The sequence below is a fragment of the Capra hircus genome, chromosome 9, assembly GCF_001704415.2.
Source record: "Capra hircus breed San Clemente chromosome 9, ASM170441v1, whole genome shotgun sequence".
Taxonomy (NCBI): Eukaryota; Metazoa; Chordata; class Mammalia; order Artiodactyla; family Bovidae; genus Capra; species Capra hircus.
Window position 1 is genome coordinate 76,092,747 of NC_030816.1, and position 25,084 is coordinate 76,117,830.

The 25,084-nt window shown below is 42.8% G+C and overlaps 1 protein-coding gene across 6 annotated transcripts in view; it reads left to right on the plus strand.

The window, feature by feature from the left end:
* The window catches only part of ESR1 (estrogen receptor 1), a 399,407-nt gene that overhangs the window by 111,644 nt on the left and 262,679 nt on the right, over positions 1–25,084 (plus strand). For 2 of the 6 annotated variants that reach the window (XM_018053364.1, XM_018053367.1), the window contains exon 2: positions 4,149–4,672. The exons of 1 other annotated variant lie outside the window; for it this stretch is intronic. In XM_018053364.1, coding sequence (XP_017908853.1) covers positions 4,218–4,672 — 455 coding nt within the window. In that variant the 5' untranslated portion in view covers positions 4,149–4,217. Of the gene's footprint in view, positions 1–1,736; positions 2,116–2,911; positions 3,674–4,038; positions 4,673–25,084 lie in introns of those variants that run through there. 3 more of the 6 variants (XM_018053365.1, XM_018053366.1, XM_018053363.1) reach the window with 3 other exon arrangements.

Here is a 25,084-nt window from a genome sequence, read left to right on the forward strand (position 1 = left end):
GATCCTTTTGCCAGGTGAGGTAATGCAGGAGGGGCACAGGAGTGTCGGGGGAAGGGATAAATGGCAAAGCTAGAATGCTTAGGCGTGCCAAAGGCTACAGAAAGCCTACAGGAGTGCCCTGGGTGACTGCAGGGATAATGATGCTAGTCACAGACTGGGGGGTTGGAGAGGAGCCCCGTGTCTGGGGGAAGGGAGAATGATGACTCACATTTTCAGCGAGCAGGCAATGCCCAAGAGACTGTTGGCAAAGTGGTCTGGAGATGCTCTCGATGGGGAGCTACAGAAATAGACTTGACCCTAATTCCCCAGCAAATGCCAGGAAGTCAAGGAGGGGAGTGTGAGCCTGTGCAGCTGGGGAGGGTAAAGGAGGGAACCAGGCTGTAAAGTTGTTTGCCAGAAGCACTAGAAGAAAACTGGCAAGGTTCGCTGTCCTTTCCCACCCACCATCATCAAGCCTGGGTGATGATTCTTACCAGGAATAGGAAGAGAATATGGGCAAGAGAGTGTTCTGGAAAACTGACTATATCGGACATCTGGGACTGACTTTGATGGTTAGTTATAGAATAATCAAAGTCTGTGAAGAGATAATGAGACTTCTTATCCTTCCTGTGTTCAGGGAGAACAGTTGCAAAGTTCCTTTCCTCCCTCTTTCCCTCCTTTCTTCCTTCCTTTTTTTCCTCTCCTTCCTCCCCCTTCTTTCCCTTTCCTCTCCATTCTTTGCACATTCTTGTTTTATTTGGGACTGGCCTAGTACATGCATGGCCACGGTTGACCTAAAGGAGGAGTTAATACTCACAGCCATCAACAACAAAGGGTTCTGTGCTCTAATACTGCAATATTTTGGGACTTTCAAAGCACAAAATACTATGTGCATTATGACATTATTAACATTTTGGTAACTTTTTTAAAAATAACTTTTTACTTCTTTCTTTGTACTGGTCTTAAGAGCCACTCATAAATCTCTCACTAACTGCATGAGGTACCAGGGCGAGAGACTGGCCACTCCTGGCATTGTGATTAGAACCATTTAATACCCAAAGCAGTGACTAATGTCTGGCAACAAAGGCTCCAGTAGGCGTCACATGTCCTTAGATACTGGGTAAGGGCCACTAGGAACACTTTCTTTGTGTGTTGGTACCATGGTCAAGAGAAACGTTGAGAACCTGGAGGCTCTATGTGGGCATCATTGGGAAACAGATCCTCTACCCATGGTCAATGCCTCTACAACCAGAAAGCCTAAAATCAGTGCCAAACAAAGGCACCTACCTTTGTCTTATCTTCCTACTCTGGGATTTTAATGATATATTTTTTTCATGTTTACTGAAAGCAGTCAACTGAGCTATTCGTGGAAAGGTTTGTGGGTTTGGTTAACGAGGTGGAGGAATATTACATTTCAGTTGGAAACACATCCCTAGAATGCCAAAACATTTATTCCAAAGTCTGGTTTCCTGGTGCAATGGGAGGCACGGCAACAGTGTGTCTGTTCAGAGGCAGGGGGATGGTGAGGAGGGATAGGGCGGGCTGGGGCCAGCAAGGCATCGGAGGCATCGGATCCAAGTGGATCCCAGAAGGCTTTTATTGTTAAATTATATTCTTCAGGAAAAACCGCCCGTGTCACATTTTGTAAACTTGATATCCACGCACTTTTGACTGGCATTCTATTTTAGCCATAAGCCTATGATTTCCAGCAAGCCTGCTTTCCCTCTTGCCTCGGACGGCAGCAGAAAACATGGCACACTTTCTAGGCTCCAGGGAGAAGGAGCAGAAAGGCTTGGGAGTGCTGGTTCCATCCAATAACGCTGACTTGAGTGTGCCACCCCGCTCCCTGTGAGCAGACAGCAAGCCTCTCCTCACTCTCCACTGCCATTCATCCAGCTCTGTGCGGCAGCCCAGCTGCTGTGTCTGCCGGGAGGGGCTGCCAAGTGCCCTGCCTACTGGTTGCTTCCCGATTCCCTGCCATCCCACATGCAAACACATCCCCACACGCTCTGCCTTGCTCACACCCGGAGCCACAGGCACACGGGAGCACATTCTTCCCTTCCTTCTCACTGTCTCAGCCCTTGACTTCTACAAGCCCATGGAACATTTCTGGAAAGGCGCTCTTGATCCAGCAGGGTAGGACTATTTTGATTTCTCTTCACAGCTTTAGCATTTTGAGAAAGCAACTCACCTTTCTGACCAGTGTCTGTATCTGAGCAGGGAGATAAGGATTTGCTGTTTTCCCTGGGTTTGTGTGTGCATCTCCTTCTGCTTTCAGGACCCGTAGGGTTCTTTGTGTAATTTACACAGAATTCGGCAGGTTCAGATTTTTCAGAGTCCTCTGAAGTGCTTGTGCATGGTTTTTTTTCCTTAAGATGTTTGAAAATTGAAAGTGTGATTTACGGAAACGAAGTCATCTGTAAAAAGATTGCTTTGGAAAGTAATGGTTGCTGGCCATAAAGAGAAATATCTGTGATTCACCTAATGTGTTTTTAACCCTTTCTTTGCTTATAATTCTAGTTATGGATGCTGAGCTCAGTTTTGGCTTCATAGTAAATCAGTTATATCTACATATTATCCCCCAATGCTTTGTCTGTTCTTATAAGAATTAGGTAGCCATGTACTTACTAGTATAAAGATATCCCCAGGTATTACTATCAGTGATAGCATCTTTGGCATTTATATATGGAAATTTTGTCAGGTATTCTGTCAAGTGTTTGGGATAGCAATTAAAACCAAGTATCAGTTGTATCAGAATTCATTAGACTGGGGACAAGGAAGTTTATTAAAAAGTATAAACTGTCCATGATTATAGGTACACAGTGTATTTACCATAATTTTAAATATATATTTATATACACACATTATATATATACATTATATATTATATTATTTATTCTAATATATTATATATATATAATGTATTTGAGCAGGTTTAACTTTTAACTCAGTACCAAACTTTTTCCTGTCTTTTTCAATCTGGATATTTGAATCTGCATATCCTAGTCCAAGTGAACCAAGAAGGTCCAATCGGAGTACAAAGGAACAGAAAGGCATCACTGACTTTCAAAATTTGTTGCTGATTTTAAAATTTGTTGCTGAGACCATCAGTACAACATAATTGCTAAAGATGTGGTTAATGACCTCAGGTTTTGTTTTTTTTTATGGAAGGGTCACATTTCATATTCAGTTTTCTGAAGTTCTGGTTGCATAGTCCGTGGAAAGCATGAAGACCCATGTCCTCCTAACAGAAAGGTTTTGGTAAATCGTCATTCACATTAGAATTCCTACTGGACACAAGTACAGTACTGTGGTCCAACACAGACAAGGCGGGCTGGGAAAATCTCGGAAGATCGCGGCTGGAGGCGACCACTTTGGGAGAATTTTTTAGACGAGGGAAACTGAGGTCAGGTAGCACTCTCCTGAAGGCAAAACTCGGCTCTTCCTATACGCACACCTTGAATCTCCGCCCCCTTTCCCCGGACGCCTGCGATCAGTCTCTGCAGCTGCTAAATATAGCTGTCTGCATCGGCAACCGCACACCCCAGTCTATCTACCATATCTCGGTTACAGAGTGGTCCTCCCCAGGGTCATTCTATGTACACACTACGTATTTCCAGCCAACGAGGAGCGTGAATCAAACAGCGCGGGAGACAAACAGAGATAGATTGGAGCCTGGCACGGGGCACATAAGGTAGCACGTTAGAGAAGCTGGCCCCGGGATGAGTCTTCCGAGTTGGTTTGAAACCCGTCTTCTCCGGGCCACCTTTAGGAGATCCCTCGGCGCCCCCGCCCTCCTGCCGTGAAATCCAGCCTCTATCCAGCAGCGGCAAGTAAAGTAAAGTTCAGGGAAGCTGCTCTTTGGGATCTCTCCAAAACGAGTTGCGCGCCTGGAGTGATGTTGAAGGCAACGTCAGGGGCAGGCAGCAGCCCCTGGCCGGGGGCCAGCACCTTTGTCATGCCTATGAGCTCGGGAGAGCTGTACTTAAAGTTGGAGACCCGAGCCCGCGAGTTGGCAGAGCGCGCTCGCGCAGGGCTGCACTTGCTCGCGTCCGGCGGCCGCCGCGCTCCTCGGGACGGGGCCGGCTCCCCGGGGCCCGGCCGGCGCTCGCGTCGCGGCGGGACATGCGCTGCGCCGCCTCTAACCGCGGGCTGTGCTCTTCTTCCAGGTGGCCGGCCGGCTGCTGAGCCCTCTGCCGCGGGGGGAGACGGTCTGCGCCGGCCCGCGGCCGCTCACCATGACCATGACCCTACACACCAAAGCGTCCGGCATGGCCCTGCTGCACCAGATCCAAGCCAACGAGCTGGAGCCCCTGAACCGCCCGCAGCTCAAGATCCCCCTGGAGCGGCCCCTGGGCGAGATGTACGTGGACAGCAGCAAGCCCGCCGTGTACAACTACCCCGAGGGCGCCGCGTACGACTTCAACGCCGCGGCCGCCGCCTCCGCGCCCGTCTACGGCCAGTCGGGCCTCCCCTACGGCCCCGGGTCCGAGGCGGCGGCGTTCGGCGCCAACGGCCTGGGGGCCTTCCCGCCGCTCAACAGCGTGTCTCCGAGCCCGCTGGTGCTGCTGCACCCGCCGCCGCAGCCCCTCTCGCCCTTCCTGCACCCGCACGGCCAACAGGTGCCCTATTACCTGGAGAACGAGCCGAGCGGCTATGCGGTGCGCGAAGCCGGCCCTCCCGCCTACTACAGGTAACCCGCGCCGCCCGCCGCGCCCCGTCGGGGTGGTCGCCGCGCGCGGGGCGGCGGGAGGGAGCGGGGGCGAGGGGCCGCGCGGCGCGGAGGGAGCGGGGCCCGCAGGCCGCGGGGCTGGGCGCCCGGCCGCAGCCGCAGCCCGAGACGGGCCGCGCGACCCGAGGGCTAGCGCGCCGCCCGGCCTGGGGTCACGGGTGCATCTCGTGTTCTCGAGAGTCAAGTTCTCTGGCCCAGCAGCTTAAAAAAAAAATTTTTTTTTTTAAATTTTTTTTCTTCGCCGCCGCTCCCCGCCCCCCCCCCCCGCCCCGCCCCATGTCTGCTTGATACGCAGATCTGAAACCCCGTGTGCTTCCTAATTAAACAAATATTGGAAAACCGTGCAAAGCAGAGGTTTTTTTAGTTGGGGAGGAGGACACCCCAGAGCCAACACACATAAGGTGCTTTGAGTCCCCAGAAAAGGTCCCGCTTTGGTACTTAAGGCTGGAGGTGTTTGGGACTCGCTGAGCTCAGTGTTATTTATTTGTATTAGTAGTAGTATTTAACAATTTTGTTTGCGTGCCAAATTTCCCTGCTCCTCGACTTTCGGGTTGGAAATATGCACGCTCTGATAATGATGAGGATGGTGGTGGCAGAGGTGATTTCCTCGGGGAGCGATTCCTGGCATGTCTTTCTCCCCGTCCCACCTAGGAGGGCTGCGGGGCTGAAACGCGCCCCTCAGAAGACCCTAGAGTTGGATGGGTCTTAAGGAGTTTTCTGATTTCTGAGTTACCCGGACTGAGTCCGTGTCAGAGCCCAGTGCTGGCAGAAGACTTCTGACATCCCGAGATTTATGTGTCCTGTGAGTTTGAAACATGCCACATCGAAGCACGAGTGTTTTGAAATACTTTCCTTCCAGCTAAGTTTCATTTCTGGCCTACGGGGCACAGAATGCCCCCGGGAGTGTTGTGCCCGAGTTCAGCCCGGTTCTGTGCTTTTCCTTCAGGGGAAGAAGCAGATGGTAGCTCAGGGCACACAGGGACGTTTTTGTGACTTAGAGGCAAATGTTTTGTGTCTTCTTCTTCTTCTTCTTTTTTTTTCTTTTTCGTAGAGATGACACTTTCCTTCTCCCTTCTTGCTCTCATTTTCCCTTTGACAATTTCTCCCTTCTCTTCCTGATGGACTCCAAAAGGGCTTAGGCAGGGAGTCCTGGGGAATACCAGTGCTCTAGGTGCTGCTGGACAGGGGTGCCACGGAGTGGGTTTGAGAGACCTTAGGGCGCCCACGTGGCTGGGCGTTGAGTTAGGCGCTGTCTCATTGTACACTGGTGTCTGGACCTGCCTTTCATCCTTAACCCAGACCCTTCTGTATTGCAAGCTGGGATGATTTTCCATTCAGTGTTCTATTTCCAGAGATATTTATAGTAGAAGCAGCAGGAGGAAGGTGCCAAGTGGCCCCAGAGAATTTGAAGGGGAGATCATGGGCTATCTGAGCACACTCCACATCCTTTAGCCTCTGAAAAGATTTTAGAACACCTCACAGCCAGGCAGGTCCAGCCTGAGTTATTCCATAGAAGACTCACTAGGATGAACAAACTTTCACAAGTTGGCGTCTGTCAAATTCATTTTACTTGTTTTAATTCAGGGTTAAAATGGGAAATGAAAAAGAATTTATTCTGCATGCTTTTTTTTTTTAAGTGTTAGAACAAAATCTAACGATTAAGTCTGATTCACACCTTTTAAACTCCTTGATGTGAAGGAAGGCATTGATATGATGTGAGTTCCATAACCTCGTGGTAGACTCCAGAAACTATTTTCTTTTCCATTTAATTTTCAGTTCTTTTATTGCAAATTAATGCCACTGAATTTCAATGGGCACTAATGAGACTGCTTCTCAGTGGATTATTTACTGCCTTGCCAGTAATTACAAAGTGAGCATGGTCAAATGAAGAAGCGATCACATTTTATTCAAAATTGTTCATCATCCCAGTGGCAAATACTATCCCTATAATATGCCCCATCTTAAACTTTTTGCGTTAGATAATATTCTGGTACTTTTAAAAAAAGAAAAAGGGAACTTTCAAAAATAATAAAGGTAAAAAACTCAGTACGTATGGGATTCCAGATGGAAATTCATTTTCAGAATAATTTTTTCCTTTGGCATTTATGTTCCATAACATCCTTTTTTTAATGTTTGAATTTTGCCTTTTATTACCCAGGGAGGAAAAGAAGACTATCAAACAGAATTATTTTAAATAGACAGATGTTACTTAATATTTTTCCCCATCTCAATTTTACTGTTTGAATGACTGGGTAAAAAGAAAAGAGCTGATTAGATTCTTTCAGGAACCCTTAGTTTTCTTCAGTAGTTATCAAAAGTTTGGGGGCCGAAAGCAAGTGTTTTTAGATGGCTTGTCGTGATCCAGAGGATCATGAAATTAGTTTAGTGAGTCTAGAACATTTTTTTAAAGGAATAAAATATTAAAAAAATAGAAAATACTCAAGTGGGTAATATCTAATAAGAGCAGATTTTGTTTCCTGACAATTTATTTTAATTATCCATGCTTATGTGTGCTGGATGTGATTAAAATGTATTTCTTATTCTGGCTTGAGGTAAAGAAGTTTGAAAGCTACTGACCTAAAATGTTATGGTCAGTAGAAAACAAAAAGTTCAGGTAAGTGCCTGGTTGTTTTATAGACACAAACCAAAAAACAGTTTTGATTGTTTCTGTTTTATTTTTTGCTTACAAATCAGCTGGTGACTTTAGGTCAGTTAGGTTACCCTTTATTACTTAACTTTATTCTTAACTTTTCCATTTGTAAAATGCTATTGTGTGGATTGTCCAGCTAAATGTCCCACTGGGATGTTCAAAGAATTTATGTGGCGTTCACATCATTTTATCATTAAGATGCTACGGGTGCTTTCTTCTGTTGGCCATAATATGCAGCCATATCTATGTATGAAGACATGTAACAGATAAGACTGCCCTGGGCATATAGTAACGGGAGAAAGATGGTTATATATCCCAACAAATTGTTATTGAAAGGGAATAAATTTGTAAATAGGCAAGCTGTGACCTGCAAAATATGTCTTAGCTAAAATTTCATGATGAAGGCAAGTGTGAGTTACCTTATCCTGGGTTCCTTAGCTTGTTTAAACATCTTAGAAGGTTTGAATAAAACTGAAGAAGAAAATTAATTATATCCACTATGTTTTAAAAATTCAAATGAGGTGTATAACACTCCATGCTGGTGTCAGTCTTATCACTGAGTATTCTTAGAGGTGAAATATTGCCCTCTTTTCCAAAAAATTGACCAATATCCAAACTTCTACATCAAAGCCAAAGCCCTAGAAATTTGTCTTCTGGGTGTATGCATATTTTCAGTGCCTAGTTTGTGCATTGGTGAACATTTGAACTATTTTTCAACTTTAAGCAAGGCTCACTTCTAGAGAGAGGTTTGAATGGTTAAGTTTCAAGTTTTCAGTAATTCTTTCTTTGTAGTTAGGTGATATCTTAGCACCCTTTTTTCCTGGTCTTACTTTTCTTCAGTTATTTAAATTGTTACTGTGTACCTGATTGTGTGGGTCTGCAAATAGTTTAAGAGCCACGTATTGCTTCAAGAATGAATATAGTTTGGATTGAAACAGGATCACATCTTAAAACCCCATTTCATTTTCACCTACTCTATATGGCTTGTACATGTTTGGTAGAAAGCTCCCTGAAAGATAATTGTCACTTATTCTAGTCTTCTTTCTCACACTCAGCTAATTTGGATCTCTGAATTGCTTTTGTGAATGTATTTAAGATGTAAAATTCATAATTTAGGAAAATTCAGGTTCAGCATTTTGGTTTCTTATAAATTTTAAGGATATGAAGGACAGGGGTAAGAAACTGACCATGGCAAGAACCGTAGATATAGGAAAAACTATCAAAGATATCAAACTTTTCAATAAGGCTAAGATAGTAGTACTTTCGTCAAGCGAGCTAGTATATGCAAAAGCAATGCATAAGCTATACAAGCGATTTTATTCACGTTAATATTTGTTCTGGTGTTTTATAAGCTAAAAAAATACTGTAGGGAAGAACTGACTTAAATGGTCAGGAGTTTCACTACAAATATAGATTGATGATAATATAAACTCATTTTCTGTGGAAGCCAAATTTAAATAAAATCTTTATTACCATCTGCAACATTTGTTTGCAGTCTGGGTTTTCATAAAGAACTTTTATCTTATACATACATTTTTTAAAAAGTCAAAACCCTGGTTATGTGAAAATAGTTTTATATAAGGAAGTATATGAATTATATTTTTTCTAAAATGTGTACTCAGCAAAAAAATAATAAATCTAAATCCTTCCAATGACTTCAGTATTATTTTTAATGTAACTTTAGAAGGACCCAGTAGAGAAGGCAGCGGGCTAAGTATGTTCCCTTCTTCTTTAGGTTACATTGAATGGGTAAAAGCAAATTGCTTATTTTGTTTAATTCTAAGCCCCAGTTTGCGTATCGAAGAAAGGAAAACAGAATGCCGTAACTGTTTAGAACCAAAATTCATACTCCAAAGAAAGTGCTATGTAAGTCCCCAGAATTCAGCCACTTGAACACAAACCAGCTAAAGTGAAAGTGTAAAGAATTTTATGGAAAGGAGGCAGTTCACGAAAATCATCGAGTAGTTTTATTTTATATTTTAAACTCTGCTGATGAGTTAACCTGTAAGGTCAGTTTTTAAGAAGTGTGTCTGAGTGTCCCATACTCTCTCTCTAAAACATATTCTCACAGTGTCGTCTGAAATCTGAGGATTGAACTGGGCTGGAGGTGACTGCAAACACCTTTATGATATTCTTGACCTCATGAGAGAAGAAACGAATGCCGAGTTCTCATCTTCGAGAATATTAGTAGGAATTATGAGGGGGGAGATGTTTTACATAAATCAACAACAGTTTTAATTATGTGTATATGTTTAGACTCTGTTAAAAATACAAAGGCTAGAAAGGCAACTATTTTGGTCCCAACTGACAAAATTTTATCTATTTTAACAAAGTGATAATTTAATCAGAAAGACTAGGATTGACTCCACGGGCATCAAGAATGATTGAGTGAAAGGAGAGTTATTTAGTAAGGTGTAGTAGCTAAGTGCAATGACTCTGGACTCAGACTGCTAGGCACCCAGTCCCAGCTCGAAAGTGGGCCACCTGTGAGAGCTCAACCAAATTGCCCAATCCTCAGTTTCTCCCTTTTTTTAAAAAACGAGACAATAAAATTCTCTTCATTTAGGATGATTATAAAGCTTAAACAAAATACTGCAGACTTAAAAAAAAATAGTGCCTAATCCATTGTAAACTCTCAGTGACTTAGATCTCAATGCTAGAAGAAAATTATTTCACAATTCTGTAGTCAAACATTATTTTGCACCTGGGTTAATGAAGAAGACTAAGGATTTTAATCAAAATCAGTGTTTAATATTATGCAAAATAAATCTTACACAAACTTTAGTTCGATCATTTCAATTTACTGAGGTTCTGAGATTCTTAAATAGTGATATGGTGGTGTGATGGTGAAAGCCACGATGATGGTGGCGTTGGCAAAGGAAGGAGGGGATGGTAATGATGATGGTGGGTTAGCAGCAATGAGGTGCTGATGTCAGTTTGGGTAGGCAGTGTTTCTGAATGTCTATTATGTAGCCTGGAGATATCTATCCAGATAGAAATCAAGCATTTTTAATGTACTTTGCTCTTTTCTGTGGTGATATAATTTAGACACATAGTCAAAATTTTCCATAATAATACTGTCAATGACACGGATATCCTAAATCTGTTAAGTGCCTCTCATTGCCATACAGAAATTCAAAAAGAACAATCCAAACAAGCCTGGATTGCTTTCTTTCTGTGTTTCTCTCCTGAACCTTTTAGGGGAACATGGTGCATCCTTAGTTTGTTCCCATAACATCTTCTCCTTGAATCAAATATGTCATCTTTCAGGAGGTAGTAGGCAAGTCCGTCTTGTTATTTTCTGCTTTCTGAAACTCCTGTGGTTTAGGCTTGAGAAAATTAGGGTGGTTCAATGAAACTTAATTAAGAAAATTTCAGAACTAGACATTTCCCAATGAGCCCTCAAAAAATTCACATGAGGGTCCTTCTTTTTGAAGGTTCCCCCAAAGTATCACTTCTAAGAGGAGCCAGAAACCCCTGAGGGTTTCATGTTCAGAGTCACAGCTTCAGCTTGGCCTCTACAGAGCTGCCTGTCCCAGAGGCTCCCTCTCTGTAGTTGAGGTTCTGTCTAGATTGCATCCCTCTGTCCCCTTGTCCCCAACGGTGGTGGGTGCAGGGACACAAGCTGTCTTGTGTGTGCCTGCGAGGCACTACTTCCTGGGCAGTTTTCTTGGCAAATCAATTCACGACTCACTTCTCTCACATAAAGACTTGGAATTTCTTTTAAGACCCTGAAAGGAAAAGATAATTCTCTTTTGATTCCCTGCAACCAAATAATGTTAGAAATAGTCATTTGTGCATTGGCATCCTTTCTCTTTCCTCCACTGATCTTTGTGTTAATAGTCCCTTCTATTTTGTTTCTTTGCTCTATTTTCTAACGTTCTTCCCTTTAAACATTTCTTGGCTTCTTTTCCGCTATCCAGCTTTCTTTCTCTCTTTTCTGTTTTAGTCACTCCATCTGTGTAGTCCCAGATTTTTCCTTCCATCTTTTCTGGTTTATTTCTTTATTGACCTGTGTCGTCTGTTATTTTAATAAAATTTGGAACAGGGCTCAGCAGAATTCCTCCCTAGCCTAGGAAGGCCAGTGGTGTAAGAATATGCCTTAATAACCCAGTCATGACGTTAAAAGTGGCATTAACAACAGTAAAAGTTTCAAGAATGATTTTTGTTTCTTGTCTCTAAGGAGAGATGCTTAACAAAAATTCAGGACAAAAATTTCACTTAGTGAAATTGGTCCGGCAGCTTATTCATTCATTCATTCATTTGGCTAACTACACACTTGTTCCAAAGTGTATAAGTTCACCAGGGGCATAGATGAAATAAAACGTGTGTTTATATTCTTAGCAGTTCACACATCAGTGTTAGCACGGAGCAGCCAGGAGCCTTATTGCATGGATGGCTGCAATCCCAGGGCCACAGTCTTCTGCATGTGGATTTGTCAAGGAGGTGACAGAAAGTGCAGCCTTGTATGTTATCTTTTGGCGGTCTACGTTTCAGGAGCCTATATCCACACGAACTTATACTACCCATATAGAGCTGACTATAATTTCCCACTTTGTCAACAAAAACACTTTTTTTTTTTTTTTAACAGTCATAGATCCGTCCATGATTTATTTTACTTGATGTTTTTTTAAGTGTTAGTTAGTTTTTTTTTTTTTGGCATAACTTTCGCTGTACAACATTGTCAGAAATGTACTTGATTTTAAAGGCTGTTTTTGTTGTTTTGGTTGCTGAGTTGTTCTTTGTGACCCCATAGACCTTTAGCTGTCAGGCTCCTCTGTCCATGGGATGTCCTAGGCAAGAATACTGGAGTGGGTTGCCATTTCCTTCTCCAAGGGATCTTTTTGACCCGGTGATTGAACCTACGTCTTTTACGTCTTATGCATTGCAGGTGGGTTCTTTACCCACTGAGCCACCTGGGAAGCTGGTAGTTTGACTTTTTTTGTTGTTTTTTGAAGACCTTCTGTTTCTGCTGGACTATTTCAGGCACTTCAGAGAGAGAAGTGCATTATAATCTTGCATTCTAATTTGACTGCAAGAGTCAATTTAGTTACAATGAGAAGGTATTTTCTTCAGTTACCTGACAAAACCTGAGAGGCCTCCAGAAGCTTCTTGGATTTCTAATGGGAGGAACCCGTGAGCTCTGGTCTGAACGGAAAGCTGATCTTATATCACAGTATTTGTCTGAGCCCTTAGCAAAGTGCATGGCACATGAAGTACCTAGAAGCGTGGTGGGCAGGAAGTACGTTACCCTGATTCCCTCTGGCCTCTTGCAGGGAGAAAGTCCGGTCAGGAAGAGATCTTTAGATGGGATTGGAAGAATGTGAGGAGTTTGAGAATCTCCTTTCCTTCACCGGGCATTTCAAGTTCATTGATTCCCATTATTCATGGACTGCACATTTACAAATTCACCTGCTCGCTGACATTTTTTGTCACCTTCCAATCACTTAGTATTCTCGGTCACTTTCTCGGTCATTCGCGGCAGCACGGGCCATGCGCAAAGTAGTGAAAAGTTTGAATCATCCGACGTGCGCGTTCCCAGCTGAGGTCAAACCAGGCGGGCTCTGCCTGCTTGTTTCAGATCTCAGACTGTAAACAAGTGTCCTGGTTGAGGTCTGTTTACTGCCACTTTGTGTGTGTGTGTTTGCATTTTTGTGCTTTTCATTTAGTGATTTTGCTCTTTAGAAAGCCTGGTGCTGAAGTGCTGTCTAGCGTTCCTAAGTGCAAGAAGGCTGTGACGTGCCTTATGGAGAAAGTACAGATTAGATAAACTTCGCTCAGCATGGGCTATAGTGCTGTTGGCCATGATTTTACTGTCGACAAACCAGCAATGTATGTTAAATAAGATGTCTTTACACAGAAACACACACACACATACACAGATGAAGCAAGGCTGTATAGTATTTGGTTGATGAAAATGTTACAACTAGAGGCTCTCTCAATGGAGAAGGCAATGCCATCCCACTCCAGTACTCTTGCCTGGAAAATCCCATGGATGGAGGAGCCTGGTAGGCTGCAGTCCATGGGGTTGCGAAGAGTTGGACACGACTGAGCGACTTCACTTTCACTTTTCCCTTTCATGCACTGGAGAAGGAAATGGCAATCCACTCCAGTGTTCTTGCCTGGAGAATCCCAGGGACGGCGGAGCCTGGTGGGCAGCCATCTATGGGGTCGCACAGAGTTGGACACGTCTGAAGTGACTTAGCAGCAGCAGCAGCAGCAGCAGCAGCAGCAGCAGCAGCAGCAGAGGCTCTCAAGAACCTAACCCTGTATTTCCCCTAGGAGTGATAATTCATTGTCCACTAACTCAGTGATTGTGGTGCCTTGATAGAATGTAACTGCAAGTACTGAAATAAGATTGTGTATAACAGAGTGATGAAGGCACTGGTTTGGGAGACAAGCACCTTATTTCTCAATCCCTGTCTAGTTGTAATCTCTGACTCCATGTGCCTCAGTTTACTCATCTGTAAAATGTCGATCAAAATAGGCCCTACATCTTTTGGTAGCTGGGAAGATTAAACGAGTTCAGAGATGTCACGGGCTTTCAACATGCCCAGCACATAGCCAGCCACAATTTTTTTTATTACTTCTTTGATGGAGAATTGACTATTCTACACAGAAGAAGGTGAATATGAGTGCTCTTTAAGAGTCTGGAGTGTTTGTAACTTCCCTATGTGTGTTTATTTTGCCTTCAAGGGACCAGCTTTAACACCCTGTTGTGATTAGAAGTTAAACTTTTCCAACCTAAAGGAAACAGGCAGCTAATATTTTTCAAAATGCTTAGTATATGCCAGCTACTGTGCTAGCAAAATGAAATCAAGCAGCTATAGTAAACCACCCCCCCCAAAAAAAAGTAAATCAGTTAAAAAAAAAAAAAAAAAAGCGCGAAAGACGTAAAATACTCTGGACTGAAGCAATTCCAGAGAGGGAAGAAGTTAAAATTCAGGTTAACAGTCTATGGAAAAGCTAAGACATATAAGGTAAGGAGAGGATTTCTCTGTGATCTGGAAAGAAGGATGCAGAGACGAAAGAGGAATAGAAGCCAGAATGTAGAGAGTATCTGGAAAAGTTGATTTTCAACCCGGCTGCACATGTGGATCAAGGATGATTTCAGAATCAGCCAGATGATTAAAAAAACTACAGATACCTGGGCCATATCTCAGCAGTGTTAATGTCTGCTCTGGGAGTGAAGCGGAAATAAGCAATTAAAAGAACAAAACAAAACAAGAAAACTCCATGGGCTTTCCTCCTGGGTAGTCTGCTGATTCACGGTCTCCCAGCATTTCTGAAAGCTTTATCACACAATCTTCCTAGGCCTGTCTATCACAGTGGCCCCAGGCTGTGTTCTGACCCTGAGGAGAACTATTCAGACCCAGGGCTGCCTGCTTTCCGAGAGTCTCCATTTCACTGAGCCACTTGGGTTTCAGAAGCAGAGAGATAAAGGAATGCCAAAGAGAAAAATGACAGTAACATTAATTTCTACTCCTCATCTTTCCAAAGTAATGTATAAAGCACGCAGTTGCATTAAGAGTATGAGGCTGCAGGCTTTTGCCACTGGATATGAAGATGAATTTAGGAAACGACCTAAAACAGGGATGTAAATACAGTTGACCCTCAAGCAACACAAGTTTGAACTGCTCACATTCATGTCTAGGTGGATGGTTTCAGTACTAAATTCTATAGTGCTACATAATCTTCCGTTGGCTGAATCCACAGATGCTGAAGTGGGCATACAGAAGGAACCACAGATACGGAGGCAGACTATAAGTTATACTAGGAATATTTGGAATTAAATTGCAGTCGATTGGCACCCACAATCCCCGTGTTGGTTCAAGAGTCAAGCGTACGTACCTATGCCGATTAGCGGGCATTATTTGGGTTTTTGTCAAAGGTTTAGATAATTGAAGGTCACTGAAGTCTTTGAACCTTCCCCTCAATAGGGTTCACTTCTCTTCAGTTCTTCTGATCGTTGCCACACACCCAGACTCTAGCATTGTTGATATAACCTCTAAATACCAATATCAGGATAATTGATTGATTGCGCCAGATTTCCAGTTGTGTTTTTGGAAAGTTCCTCAAACATTTCAATGTGGAGGGCTTAATTAAAACTCTTCCTGTGTACTCCTTTCTATTGGGAAGTGTTTGCAGAATTCTTTCTGGAGATAGACGACTCATTCGTTGATGAGGGAAATGGGCATCCAGGCCCCTGACCTTGGCACATCAGCAGTTTGGGTTCAGCTTGGTAAAGTTCCCTCATTGCTCAGTCTTCCTTGTGTGACTCTGCCCGGAATCTGCTGAAAGCAAGCCTTTGAAATCGTGGAAACATGTAGATCCTCAGGTTAGAAGTGAGCACAGGGCTCCTCTGATGTCCACAAGATGATCTAGGTGCTGCATAATGAAGCGCCATCCGCCCACAGGCCCAGGGCTCTCTGATTCTTTGTGTCTGAGGCTCAGTAGTTGAGATCAGTGAGATCAAAGTTGCTTTTCCATAAAAAGCCCAACTCTCATCAAAGGCATCTGTGTTTGACATTAGAAAATGCTAGCCAAGATGTCAGGTGGCTGGTGGAAGCATTCACAGGTTCTAGTGTTTTTAATGTTGGATAACTCTAGAGTTCACAGAAAGGCTCTATGAGGCATCCATTTACAGGTCTTGAAAACACACAAAGATGCTCCTTCTCCAATGCCTCTCACGTCCTTCTCTCCTTTCTCTGCACTCAACCAGCTGTCTGTTATGGCTGTAATAATTCCGTCCAGGTTTTGCAGATTTTGAGCTTACAAACTCAAATTTTCCAGTTTACCTGAGCTTCCTACCCAAAGTATGCATTTGATTGGGTCCTTCCTCTGCGTCAAAGCCTTCAGTAGCTTCTCCTCATCACAAAACAGAGGCATATTCTGTAATGCAGCATTCAAAGACCTTGTCATTTGATTCCAACTCGTCTCCTGCACTCAGCTCAGCGCAGCTCCACTCCATGAAGCTCTTGTTCAAAACCAAATCTGAATGGGCGCATTCCCACTTCTGTTGTTCACTCATCTCCCCCATGTACTTTTCTGTCTTCTTGTCCCACCTATGTTAGACTGAGGGTACACACAAGTCAGAGCTCAGTTGAGTCAGTTCTTCTTGTCCCGCCTATGTTAGACTGAGGGTACACACAAGTCAGGGCTCAGTTGAGTCAGTTCTCCAGATGGGTTTTCCATGTGGCATTCTTTCAGGTTATTGTGCATGTGGAGCACCTTCTTGGGTAACTCTATTATGGAAGTCACCATGGAATGCCTTTCACTACAGTTGTGGATAGATTTGCCTCCCCTATCTATTTAATTGTTACCAATTAATTATAGGGGCTTCCCTGGTGGCTTAGGCAGCAAAGAATATGCCTGAAATGCAGGAGAACTGGGTTCAAATCCCTGTGTCGGGAAGATTCCCTGGAGAAGGAAATTGGAACACACTCCAGCATTCTTGCCTGGAGAATCCCATGGACAGAGGAGCCTGGTGGGCTACAGTCCATGGGGTTGCAAAGAGCCAGACATGACTGAGCGACTAACACTTCAGACTTCAGAATTAATTATTAATAACAGTAATACTATATGGCAGAAATCAACACAACATGGTAAAGTGATTATCCTTCAATTAAAAAAAAAAAAAACTGTTCAGTTCAGTTCACTCACTCAGTCGTATCTGACTCTTTGCGACCTCATTGACTGCAGCACGCCAGGCCTCCCTGTCCATCACCAACTCCCAGAGCTTGCACAAACTCATGTCCATTGAGTCAGTGATGCCATCCAACCTTCTCATCCTCTTTCATCCCCTTCTTCTCCTGCCTTCAGTCTTTCCCAGCATCAGGGTCTTTTCAAATGAGTCAGTTCTTCTCATCAGGTGGCCAAGGATTGGAGTTTCAGCTTCAGCATCAATCCTTCCAATGGATATTCAGGACTGATTTCCTTTAGGATAGACTGGTCGGATTTCCTTGCTGTCCAAGGGACTCTCAAGAGTCTTCTCCAACACCACAGTTCAAAAGCATCAATTCTTCTGCACTCAGCTTTCTTCACAGTGCACCCATAAGGGTGGTGTCATCTGTATATCTGAGGTGACTGATATTTCTCCCGGCAGGCTTGATTCCAGCTTGTGCTTCATCCAGTCCAGCAGTTCTCATGATGTACTCTGCATATAAGTTAAATAAGCAGGGTGACAATATACAGCCTTGACATACTCCTTTCCCAATTTGGAACCAGTCTCTTGTTCCATGTCCAGTTCTAACCGTTGCTTCCTGACCTGCATACAGATTTCTCAGAAGGCAGGTCAGGTGGTCTGGTATTCCTATCTCTTTCATGATTTTCCACAGTTTGTGGTGATCCACACAGTCAAAGGCTTTGGCATAGTCAATAAAGCAGAAATAGATGTTTTTTCTGGAACTCTCTTGCTTTTTTGAAGATCAAAAAAACTGTTAAATATCCCCCCCAATGGCAATAATATTCAGTCATGTAGTATTAAGTCATTATTAAAATGAAATGATTGTTTTGTTAATTTTATGGATTCAGTTCAGTTCAGTTGCTCAGTCATGTCCGACTCTTTGGGACCCCGTGAATCACAGCACACCAGGCCTCTTCCCTGTCCGTCACCAACGCTCGGAGTTCTCTCAAACTCATGTCTATCGAGTTGGTGATGCCATCCAGCCATCTCATCCTCTGTCGTCCCCTTCTCCTCCTGCCCCCAATCCCTCTCAGCATCAGGGTTTTTTCCAATCAGTCAACTCTTTGCATGAGGTGGCCAGGTATCGGAGTTTCACCCTCAGCATCAGTCCTTCCAATGAACACCCAGGACTGATCTCCTTTAGGATGGCCTGGTTGGACCTCCTTGCAGTCCAAGGGACTCTCAAGGGTCTTCTCCAACAACACAGTTCAAAAGTATCAATTCTTCAGCACTCAGCTTTCTTCACAGTCCAATTCTCACATCCATACATGACCACTGGAAAAACCACAGCCTTGACTAGATGGACCTTTGTTGGCAAAGTAGTATCTCTGCTTTTCAATATGCTGTCTAGGTTGGTCATATCTTTCCTTCCAAGGAGGAAGCATCTTTTAATTTCATGGCTGCAGTCACCATCTGCAGTGATTTTGGAGACCAAAAAAATTAAGCCTGACACTGTTTCTGCTGTTTCCTCACCTATTTCCCATGAAGTGATGAGACCAGATGCCATGATCTTCGTTTTCTGAATGTTGAGCTTTAAGCCAACTTTTTCATTCTCTTTCACTTTCATCAAGAGGCTTTTTAGCTCCTCTTCACTTTCTGCCATAAGAGTGCTGTCATCTGCATATCTGAGGTGATTGATATTTCTCCTGACAATCTTGATTCCAGCTTGTGCTTCTTCCAGCCCAGCATTTCTCATGATGTACTCTGCATATAAGTTAAATAAGCAGGGTGACAATCTATAGCCTTGATGTACTCCTTTTCCTATTTGGAACCAGTCTGTTGTTCCATGTCCAGTTCTAACTGTTGCTTCCTGACCTGCATACAGGTTTCTCAGGAGGAAGGTCAGGTGGTCTGGTATTCCCATCTCTTTCAGAATTTTCCACAGTTTCTTGTGATCCACACAGTCAAAGGCTTTGGCATAGTCAGTAAAGCAGAAATAGATGTTTTTGTGGAACTCTCTTGCTTTTTCGATGATCCAGCAGATGTTGGCAATTTGATCTCTGGTTCCTCTGCCTTTTCTAAAACCAGCTTGAACATCTGGATGTTCACAGTTCACATATTGCTGAAGCCTGGCTTGGAGAATTTTGAGCATTACTTGACTAGCGTGTGAGATGAGTGCAATTGTGTGGTAGTTTGAACATTCTTTGGCGTTGCCTTTCTTTGGGATTGGAATGAAAACTGACCTTTTCCAGTCCTGTGGCCACTGCTGAGTTTTCCAAATTTGCTGGCATATTGAGTGCAGCACTTTCACAGCATCATCTTCCAGGATTTGAAATAGCTCAGCTGGAATTCCATCACCTCCACTAGCTTTGTTTGTAGTGATGCTTTCTAAGGCCCACTTGACTTCACATTCCAGGATGTCTGGCTCTAGGTGAGTGATCACACCATCGTGATTATCTTCGTCGTGAAGCCCTTATTTGTACAGTTACTTTGTGTATTCTTGCCACCTCTTCTTAATATCTTCTGCTTCTGTTAGTTCTATACCATTTCTGTCCTTTATCGAGCCCATCTTTGCATGAAATATTCCCTTGATATCTCTACTTTTCTTGAAGAGATCTCTAGTCTTTCCCATTCTGTTGTTTTCCTCTATTTCTTTGCATTCATCACTGAGGAAGGCTTTCTTATCTCTCCTTGTATTCTTTGGAACTCTGCATTCAGATGCTTATATCTTTCCCTTTCTCTTTTGCTTTTTGCTTCTCTTCTTTTCACAGCTATTTGTAAGGCCTCCTCAGACAGCCATTTTGCTTTTTTTGCGTTTCTTTTCCATGGGGATGGTCTTGATCCCTGTCTCCTGTACAGTGTTATAAACCTCATTCCATAGTTCATCAGTCACTCTATCTATCAGATCTACTCCCTTAAATCTATTTCTCACTTCCACTGTATAATCATAAGGGATTTGATTTAGGTCATAGCTGAATGGTCTAGTGGTTTTCCCCAGTTTCTTCAATTTAAGTCTTATTTTGGCAATAAGGAGTTCATGATCTGAGCCACAGTCAGCTCCTGGTCTTGTTTTTTGCTGACTGTATGGAGCTTCTCCATCTTTGGCTGCAAAGAATATGATCAATCTGATTTTGGTGTTGACCATCTGGTGATGTCCATGTGTAGAGTCTTCTCTTGTGTTGTTGGAAGAGAGTGTTTGCTATGACCAGTGCATTCTCTTGGCAAAACTCAATTAGCCTCTGCCCTGCTTCATTCCGTATTCCAAGGCCAAATTTGGCTATTACTCCAGATGTTTCTTGACTTCCTGCTTTTGCATTCTACTCCCCTGTAATGAAAAGGACATCTTTTGGGGGTGTTAGTTCTAAAAGGTCTTGTAGGTCTTCATAGAACCATTCAACTTCAGCTTCTTCAGCGTTACTGGTTGGGGCATAGGCTTGGATTACCATGATATTTAATGGTTTGCCTTGGAAATGAACAGAGATCAATCTGTTGTTCTTGAGATTGCATCCAACTACTGCATTTTGAACTCTTTTGTTGACCATGATGGCTACTCCATTTCTTCTAAGGGATTCCTGCCCACAGTAGTAGATATAATGGTCATCTGAGTTAAATTCACCCATTCCAGTCCATTTTAGTTCGCTGATTCCTAGAATGTCAATGTTCACTCTTGTCATCTCCTGTTTGACCACTTCCAATTTGCCTGGGAACCTGGAATGTCAGGTCCATGAATCAAGGCAAATTTCATGGATTAATTTAGAGTAATTGCATAGAATTAATTAATGTGTATATTCACTCACTCAGCAAGCTTTATCCAGTGTCAACTGTACACTAATCTCTATGATAGTTATAGAGATTGGATACATTACCTGTCATTAAGTTGCTCACAGTCAAGTGAGGGAGATGACAAGTGACCAGATAATCAAAAACCAGTGGAAAAAGAATGGTGGTAGAGGAGGGACCACCAGAGGTACTGAGGAGGGGCACTTAGCCAGATGGAGGGCTCCTGTCTCCTGAGGGAGAGATCCAAAAACGTGTGAAGGAGGGAGGATTTAGGCAGTGAAAGAGGGTGGGTGAGGCTGTGAAGAGATGCCGAGTCTGGTTGCCTGGTCCTCCCTAGAGTTCCAGCCCGGTTCCTTGCATGGAATGAATGCTTATAATTTACAAAGCCAGATTGTTGAAGGAACCAAAAAGTAAATTGTTAAAAATAGGAGAAATAACTTAAATTATACCAGTGGCTAGTATTTTTCTGACTGTAGTGCACTAGGCACCCTGCTGAAAGCTTTAATGGATGATCTTGTTGAATCCTTATACCAGCCATAAGAGGCTGATATTGCTATTACTCCTATTTTATGGATGAAGAAACTAAGAGAAAGAAAGTGACTTGCCCAGGGTCTCACAGCCAAGAATGGAGAAGTTTGTGTGTATTAGCTTCCCTAGTAACTCAGAGGGTAAAGCATTCGCCTGCAATGCAGGAGACCTGGGTTTGATCCCTGAGTTGGGAAGATACTCTAGGGGAGGAAATGGCAACCCACTCCAGCATTCTTGCATGGAGAATCTCATGGACGAAGGAGCCTGGTGGGCTACAATCCGTGGGGTCGCAAAGAGTCAGACACGACTGAGCACATGAATTCAGTTGCTCAGTTCTGTCCCCAGTTAGTGTGGGCAGAGCCAAGGCTAGAACCTATGCCTGCCTTCTGCCTGCAGCCCTCCACTTCATGCTTAACTGCTGGAGGTGTGGCCAACTTCTGTTCACTGAGAACTTCAGGGCCATGCCCTACTCCTTGTAATTCTATCATGGAGAAAAGAAATTGAAGCAAAGTAGAATGAAGGCATGCCTGATGCTGATCATGACAAAACTGTAATAATGGCTTAAGTGAATGCACCAGCCGTCCCTGGCTAGACAGGCCATCAGTTCAACTGGTGTTTGGTCCTTGTGAGAATTTTTAATCTTGGTTTGACACTCCAGTTTTAAGAATCTGGGAGACTTTTATATTTAGATCATCCTGTCACTTCTAATAATTATACAAACAGCCCTCTGTATCCACGGGTTCTGAATCCAATTAACCACTCATGGAACATACTGGGGGAAAAAATGTCCAGAAGGTCCTCAAAAGCATAACTTGAATTTGCTGTGCACAGGTAACTATTTACTCGCATTTTATCGTATTCACAACTGTTTATTATATTAGGTGTTATATATAGTCTAGTGGTCATTTAAGGGTCTTTGGTAGCTCAGACCATAAACAATCTGCCTACAATTTAAGAGACCAAGGTTCGATCCCTGGGTCAGGAAGATCTGCTGGAGAAGGGAATGACAACCCACTCCGATATGTGCATAAGTTACATACAAATACTGTGCTACTTTATGTGAGGGACTTGAGCATTCATGGATTTTAGGTGGGAGTTAGGGTGGAGGTGCCCCCAAATCAATCCCCTGTGGTCAGATGTCAAGGGACAACCATATCTTGTTACTTTGCGATGGAAGATTTCCTTTCTTGTTTTCTGTTTTTCTTTTCCTGAGCTTAAAGGTTCAGGATTACCTTACTGGACTTCTCTGGAGACGTCTGCTGACTCCTTTCAGATTTCTAAAGCAGTTGGATGCTATTTTTGTTCCATAATTACCACAGTGAAAATGGAATTTGAATTATTTCATAATAGATATTTCACCTCAGTATCGGCAAAATTAAAAAATAATTCAATCTGTACTTGATCCAGCAGCCTTGTTACAATAGACTATTTTTATAACAGGGTCTCATGTTGAAAATCTTGTGTCTTCTTTGGGACTAATTGCTAAACCCAATGTTGGTTATACACTGTTTACTATTAAATTTTCCCCCTTGTAGTTAATATTGTTCCAGGAAATGAAATGTAAAATTAATAAGAATGGCTATTGATGGAACCGTATGTCCCAAGTATAATTAATGTTTCCTGATAAATGTGTTAAAGAAGGGCATGGCTGATGGGTTATAACTGTACTAAACCAAGATGATTTGAAACCACTTATTCTGTAGAAATGTATATTTCTCAGGCTGGAATTTATAGCTAAACAAAACTAATATTTTTTCAATTTTGTTTTAAAATTAATTAAAGAAGTTAGAATTGTCAATTAATTAATTGTCGGTTAACTATACTTACATTAGCTTTCAATGACTTTTTGTTTTTCATGGGAAGGATGACTTTTATACATGTGAAAGAAGAAGAGCTTGAGGTGGCAAAAGTTCCTATAGACTTCTTGAGGTTACCTTTCCATTTTTCTTTTATCTTTTATAAAAAATTATAGACCACAATGTATTTTCTTCTGGTTGTGAAAATGCTGTCAGCAGCCTCTCGGCAAAAACACTTTTGCTGAGAAGTTGAAGACAAAGCTTCCATAGTGATTTGTGGAGAGCTTTGGCCCTGCATTCTGATTTCTGGTGGCTCCTCGCAGCCTGGGGATGCTACATACAAAGGATGATTAGGTCATTGGTCATTGTTTCTAAAGTCAATATTTCTCCTGAGAATATGATCATTTTAATCTTCTCAAGGTCTAGGATAAAACTCTCTAATTGGATCTACATGAAGGAGAACAGCAGCAGGTGGATGGAAAGTGAGAATGATCAATTAATGTGAGGTCACAGGCCTCATGGTGCGATGCGAGATCATGCTCAGCACAGAGCTAGCTTCCCTTCGGTGGCCTAATCCACGTGAATTGGATGGTGCATTAGTCTTTTGAACTCCTAAATAATTTTAGTAAATGAGTGAGCATTAATTTAATGTGAAGTCCCATTGGCTCAAGGGTTAATGCACGTTCAAAATTGCCTAAGTTTGTCTAAAGCAGTCTTTTGTCTCTTGACGAGAAAAGCATGGTTAAGCCTGTGATGTAACCTTTCCCACTGTCCTGAACTCAACTCTGTCATTGCTGCCAAGCTTGTGTATCTCTGCTGCCTGCTCTTAAAAGCTTTGCATTTTGTATTGTCCGGTATATATATATATAGGATGCTCAAGTGAATTTGAATTTCAGATAACAAACAAAAAAACTTTCGTAGTATAACTATGTCCCACATGATGTTATACTAAAAGATTCTTTGTTGTTGATCCGAAATTCAGCTTAACTGGGTGTCTTGCATTTTTATTGGGTAAATCTGGCAGCCCTGGCCATGTTGCCTCACTGTTTACTGAGTTTCAGTTTTGAAGCCTGAAGGTTATGGTTTATGGCTCTCTCTTCCAACTAGTACGCAGATGTCCGCCTGTCTTTTCCTACCAGGAAAGGAGGCACGCTGATGAGGAATCTGCACATTTAAATAGTTGTCATCATTCTTGATTATAATTAAGGACATAGGTTTAGAGTAAACCCAGAATGACATAGCTGTTCATTCTGTTACTCAGAATGATAGAGTACAAGGGAAGATATTACAATACAATATCACAGCATTATAATTCTGCATGAGGAGAAAACCAAGGATAAGGACCTAGTTTAAAAAAAAAAGAGATCTGTCATCAGAATTATTGATTAGATAACTTTTGTGAGTAATCTAGTGAGTGAACTTTTCTTGGTTGTTTGGAGGGAATTCTCTTATTTTTACAGCATTATGATTGATTTCAGAAAACAGTAGGTTAGAAAAATTATTCTTGGAAATGCTTTCCAGAGTGTCAAAGATTTAGAAGAAAAAAATACAGCTTCTATCTAGATAGAGCATTAAACAGATCTGCACTCCCTTCTCCATTTCTTCATTTTTTAGCACGTTGGGGTGGCTGACTCCCTAGCAGGAGAACTTGAGCTTGGTGGTGGCGGCTTGCTGCATGAGGGGCTTCAGTGCATGGCTGCAAACCAGCTTGTCGGGATGGCATATGGCATGGGGACCTCCAAATGCATGGATACTAGGAGGCTTGTAAAGAAACCAAGGCTAAGGGGGGAAAAAGAGATGCTTGGGGGGGCAGTGAACCAAGGAAGTGATCCAGCCATCTTCTGTGTATGGCTGGATAATTGTATGTGTGTAATTTTCTGTTTAGGGGGAGTCCTCTGAAGTCTTTTGGGTGAGACCATGGGGAACAAAGTGTGAGTGAGAAGCCACAAGCCTTTGGAAACATTTCCTTTTACTCCGCCCTAACTCAAGGACAT